Below are 6,000 nucleotides of genomic sequence, written 5' to 3' on the forward strand. Positions count from 1 at the left end.
ACACAAGTATTTGTGCTACCCATCTGCGCAGTGTTGAACATTGTAGGCGTACGTCAATATGGGGATTCAAAAAATTCTACGCACATTTCTGCGTCGACAAAAGGAAGCCTAAAAAAATGCCTGCTGTATAATTTTGCTTTCCCAGCCTTCCTTTATTTTTCCTGTTCTTGTCTTGTTCTTGTTCATAGCCTTCATCCACGTCAAATGACCTCAACAACATAGCCGTTCGTACAAGAATTTCTGAACGATTTGATTCATTTAAGAGGAAGCTTTACTTCAGGGCCAGCTCCAATCTCCCTAGTCAAATACAAGTAAAACGCAGAAATGCATTAGTTAGACAAGCACTGGGCCTACTTGAATGAACTTTATTGCATTTATAAGAAAAAAAGTTTAATTCTAGAGATTACAGCAAGCAGATAGAAATTTGATTGAGGCCTGGATTCTTTCCGTGAATTCCCAAAATTTGGTAAGTCTAAAAAATGTTTACAAATCCGTAACTACAGACCAAAAGAAGAATTATCGCAGTTCTATAAACTGAATTTGCTAGAGCATCCAAAGCGAAGAAATTTGATATATAACATTACAGCTGACGTTAAATTGTCACAATGCTTACGAGGGTATTGTAAATGTCCTGCTAACAAGTTAGCGATATCTTTCAGATCGGTCTATAATACATTCATTTTGTCCGCTTTAAATTTGTGATTAGACGCAGTTTGTGACAAGGAATTCGCGTAAGCTTTCCTATTGTTAAGCCGCAGTAGCTAAAAATTAAATTTTAAGTTTTCTTTCTTTGATAGTTCGATATGAAAATGGCTACAACCAGTATTAGAGGGCTTAAAAAAAGTTGTTTACTGCAAGTCACTGACACTACTGCATCAAATTTCACTCAAATAACGAAGATATCCGCCGCTTTGGAAATTTTGGCCCGCAAATTATTTTTACTCAATTTCTCCACCTAAAGTAATGGGAGACCGTCACTGCTCAAACTCCACATGGATCGGCTAGGAAAGGCAAGAGAAAATTACAGAAAAATGATGATGATGATGGTGATGATCATCATGATGGCAGTGTCATTTTTCCTGATAGCGCACGTTCCACAGGTGTAAAAAAGGAAGCCGAAGGTGGCCAAAGACGAATGAGAACCTGGATCAATACGTAAACAAAATGGCTCCCGCGCAGTGGAGAGCAGATGTAAGCATAAAATGACTACCGGCAAAGCTGACTGAGCGGAAATTAAGCTAGCCGCCATCTTAAAATGGGCGTAGTGCATGTTCGCAAAGGCACGCCCCCCCCCACCCCACCCCCCACCATCACACCGCACCGTGCCATGCTGTGCACTGGTCCATGTGGACGCAATAGTTTCCAACCTCGTTGCTAGTCTCGTCTCGGCCGAACAGCCATCCACTGCACTCCGGACGAGCCGCGGAACTCACGGACCGCTGGCGGTGAAAAGAGCACCAGCAACTTTGTCTCAGCGCCAAAATATGACAATCAAGTGCATAGTGCCCTGTATCTGCCTTTTGAACGTCGTCCCCTATTGTAAATGTCAAATAAAGCTTCAGCCTACTAGAAGTTGCAGCTTGTGTGACATTGTGAACAAACATTAGGTAGAACTCGGAAGAAATATTTTTTTGTAAGTTGTTTGGGCAGTTACTATAGTGCATGTAATGCGGTCCTGTATAAATGGTTGGGGGCGAAAGGCCGCATTTTGTTAAGTTTGGCTGGTTGCGCAGATAATCTCGTTTTGTTCTCGCTACGATGGCCGGATAATCTACGTTCCATTCTCGTGTTGAGGCCCCGTGTAGCAACTCAGGATTTTGGCTCAAGGTGTCTTGAAGGTCGCCGACAACGGGAGCTAAAAGCATTTGCTGCTTAATACTTTTTGTTCTTTTTGCTGGATATATGTTTGTTCGTTTGATAAGCGGTCTCCGACTGGGCCGCCAACGCTTGAGCCGTCGCTTCGTAGTCACAACGGCTATCAGGTAGGCCTAACAGAGGGAGCAACTATAACCGTCATCGTTGATAACCTTGCAACCAAAAGTTTCAGGAAGGATTTCTTCGCAATGAAGAAAAGCTTGACGCTATGGTATTTAAGCTATGAAGTCATTCTTCTTTGTATCACGTCTGGTAGCGATTATATCTGATACTTGGTAGAACTTTTTTTCGTAGAACGGTAGGTACATTTGAAACAATGTGAGGCACAGAAGTTCTTCCAGGTCTCGTATGTAGTAAGTGGACGATAATCAAATTTGTCTCTGCGCAGAGGAGTTGTGCAGGTTTGTTTCTACGTAAGGTTAATTGATGGATCGTGTGAAAAGATACAAAGATTTGCTTTCTTCTCCTACACTTCACTTGTGGGCGGAGGCAAATATCCAAATCCTAAGAACATGCAACAGATGCTGGATCTCAACAATTTGCACGCCAAAGCGCTATAAATGGCTTTGTTCTTATTTGTGCCTATCCATTTCAACCAACGAAACTGACAACGTTTCAATTGGCAACATTTTAACCAATTGCTGGAGTTACACTTCTCGCTTTTTTTCTTATATTAAACTTTTCGACAAAGCTATTCGAGATCATTACCCATCACAACGTGACTATGAGAATGTGGCGGGGTGGCAATACTAGGATTTAAGGAAGCAAAATTGAAGAGGGAAGTATGATATATGCATGCCTTGAAACTGTATCCAACCCTTTCACGATGCACACTACTGTTTGAGCGAGTGCAGTGATTGTTTGTAAAGAGGTCGACTGCAGCCTTAAGCGTGATGCTATACAGCATTGCTCGATGCACAAGCATGATGCAACGTGTATGCCACCGAGCATAAAAAGAGAAAGGGAAAACGACGATGAATCCGCGCCCTATAGCTGTTGTATTGGCCACGAAGGTGGGCTCCGAGCTGCAAGACCTGGAGGCGCGATCCAGCATTAATTGCGTTTCAACAGCGAGCGACACAGGTGCCGATGAGGGAAGCGTTTCGTTCCTCTGCAGGGTGACGTTATGTGACCTTTATTGGGGCTTTTAAACGCCATCGTATTTACTAGCGATTGCCATGCTTCTGTGTGTCCGAATACGCCATTAATTACGGTGACTCGAAACCCTTTTACACACTGTCTCTGTATTATCTTGCCCTGTCATTCGCGTCACACATGTCTCAGAAACTTTGTTTAGTTAAGAAACAGCAAACGCACAAGGAAAGAGGTCATTCTGAAAGATTGCGCGTGTATAGAGAAGGGGCACACCGGGGAACCGAATCTGCTGTTCCTGATTAATGGCAAGTACCAGGGTCCCCCACAATTTAAGGCGCTTGTTTTTATACCCCCCTTCATGGGCAAGGGCAACAGCAGCCCGCATTCCATGTCTACGTTTTTCGTTCACACGAGGTCGTCTGCACAAAGATCGACGCAGCAGAATCCTCCGGCCTCAATCGTAATTGAATTAAAGCAGTGGCTCCGCCCATCTAATATAGGCACGGCATGCAGATAGCAGAGATATTTTACGCGTACAGGGCTCGGAATTCGTGCGTTCGCTTAAAGACGGCCCACTCTTGTCAGACGATAAACGGACAAACAAACAAACAAACAAACAAACCAAGGAAATCGGCACTGACCATATCGAGTCCGGATCCAATGCTGAGAGCACACCGCGTGACACCGAGTCGTGCTGTCCTGCCGCCGCCACCAGCTCAGCGTGGTGCGACACGCCGTTGATGAGCTCGTGTCCGCCTCGCCTCAGCAGGTGCTGGTGACTCTGGGGCGACGAGTGGTGGTGGTGACCTACGTCCGGGAGCGACGAGTCCTCGTCTTCGTCCTCGTCGTCCTCATCGTCGTCCATCAGGTCATCGCGCCGGCTGGCCCCGTACACGGACGTCGACGGGCCGTGGTGGTCCAGCAGCATGGAATGTTGAGCACCGGACCCGCCGTGCTCGTCGCGGTTCAGGTCCAGCGGGGCGGGAGACGAGGAGGACCGGTAGCGACAGCTGTCTCCGGACGAGTCCGTACCACCGCCGCTGGTACTGCTCAGAGCAGAAGTCGCCATGATGGGCCCAAAATCCAGATGGAAAAAGGCCTCCGACGCAGACAAGGATTGCTCAGCGGCCAGCTATTCTGCCGATGTTAGGACCGCCGGCGCTAATGTTTCCCGTCATGTCGCGGAGAAACGGGGGATGCCATGAATAGCCAAGTAAACGGACAGGTCTCCAGCGACCTACACCTGTGGCACGCTGACCTTAGCCGGCCTAGTGGCGTAAGTATGGTTGACAAAACATAGAACCAGGCGTGACGACTAAACTCTGTGGTTCTTGAGTGCCCTTTGTTTTGCTGCCTAGGAATATGAAACTTGCGACAGAGACCACGCTTTGGATGGTGTGACTTCTGTCTGTGAGTGGCCCCAGGTGCACAAATGGCTTTCCAAAATGCGGGGTAAACGATTGTTCGCGTGTCTAATCACGTGATAGAACTGGGGTGTCACTGAGTAACTAAAATTGCACTGAAGCACTGCATCCGGCGCATGTAATTGACTTTCCAGGCTCTTTTGTGAGCTCGTTAAGAGCAGTTGACGTCACGGGTCATGGATTTCTGCAGTGAGCATCAGATTATCACTAGTGGCGCTGAGCCTGTTTACAATAATCTTTAGAGAAGTAACTCGAATCGGGTCTTTACTCGCGATGTATCGGTCCTTGCAAGCGACCGAACCCTCTAAACGAAATCGCGTCAAGGTTTCCGTTACCGTGGGGCATTTTATGTAGCCCAAAAGAATCGCCTGTTTTGAACCGCTGTTGACTACGCCGCGGATCTCGAAGTAGGCTGTGGAAGCAGTTCAGCTCAGGCAGACACGTGCTATTCGTCGGCCGACTCCTGAATCTTCGATTTCGAGCATTGCAACTCAAGACTGGACACTGGAAGTTCAGGTGAACCTTTCGAGTTGAATTGTTCAGCTTTCAATGCAACTTTCATGCTTGACTGAGTCTGATGCGACTTGTTTCGTTGCTCCTTGGTCACACGTGACTACTGATCGACGACTGCTGAGAAGCCACACCCTTATAGCCTTATGTTGTGTCCTTGTGCTAAAGAAAAATGGAGTAGCGTTACAGTGATCTTAGATATATAATTCACACACGGAACGTCGGCCTTTCCAAAGAGTTGTGAAGCAGAAACACACGATGTTGAAAACTGGCTGACACGTTTCACTTACTCGAAACGGAACGATTCTCAAAACGTGTCGAACGTATGGCCCACGCGCACAGGAAGTCGGACAGCGCTGCGGTTTCAGATGTGCCAATCAAGCAAGCACCACAAACATTCACAGGTCGAAGATCACGTCGTCTCAGCCTTTGGGACGTTCGAGTTGTTTAGCGAAGTCGTTGCGCGAGACACAGAACCATAGCGGCGAACACGACAGTCCTCGATATCCGGGGCTTTCTCGATGCAGTAGCTTCGCCTACAGCACCAACGCCCGGCGTCACCGATTGAAGTTTCTGACCCTTCACGGGACTACCATCGCCACGCTCGAGCCTAGTGGGGAAGCCCCGTCGAGAGAATAAAAACAAAGCGCCACAGGGCGGAAAGCTACGCGGGGAGGACGTCTTCTCGTACGAACGCCCCTCATTGGCTGCCGCCGAGTTTCGATGGGCGGAACCTCTAGTGCGCGTCGCACCAATGAGGGAACGCCGACGCGAAGGAGAGTGAGCGAGATGGATTCCTCGTCACTGGAGGGAGAGGAGAAAACATTTCTCGGCGGACAACAAGCGAGAAATCGCGGTACCCCGCTCTGCGTTCTTTCTTTAGAGAGCCTTTCGGTTATTTTCCCGTTTTACTTTTGGTTTGCTTCATTTCAGTGGCGGCTGAAAAAAGACGTACGGCCTGACGTCGGCGGGGTGGTGATGGGGGGAACCCGTGAAGGCAGTTTTGTCGTGCAAGCCTCGTGTTGTTCGCTTCGCTGGGCTGAAGCACCCAAGCCCTTGATAGAGCTGCCGCTCGCGCCCGTTGCCTCTGTACGGA

General features: G+C 48.0%; 1 protein-coding gene across 1 annotated transcript in view; it reads right to left on the reverse strand.

The window, feature by feature from the left end:
• Nucleotides 1–5,520, reverse strand: part of LOC142587882 (uncharacterized) — a 71,302-nt gene extending 65,782 nt beyond the window's left edge. Inside the window, exon 1 of the mRNA XM_075699203.1 lies at nucleotides 3,612–5,520. Coding sequence (XP_075555318.1) covers nucleotides 3,612–4,039 — 428 coding nt within the window. The 5' untranslated portion in view covers nucleotides 4,040–5,520. The remainder of the gene's footprint in view (nucleotides 1–3,611) is intronic.
• Between the last annotated feature and the right edge of the window lie 480 nt (nucleotides 5,521–6,000).

This window comes from Dermacentor variabilis, chromosome 7 (genome assembly GCF_050947875.1).
Source record: "Dermacentor variabilis isolate Ectoservices chromosome 7, ASM5094787v1, whole genome shotgun sequence".
NCBI lineage: Eukaryota > Metazoa > Arthropoda > Arachnida > Ixodida > Ixodidae > Dermacentor > Dermacentor variabilis.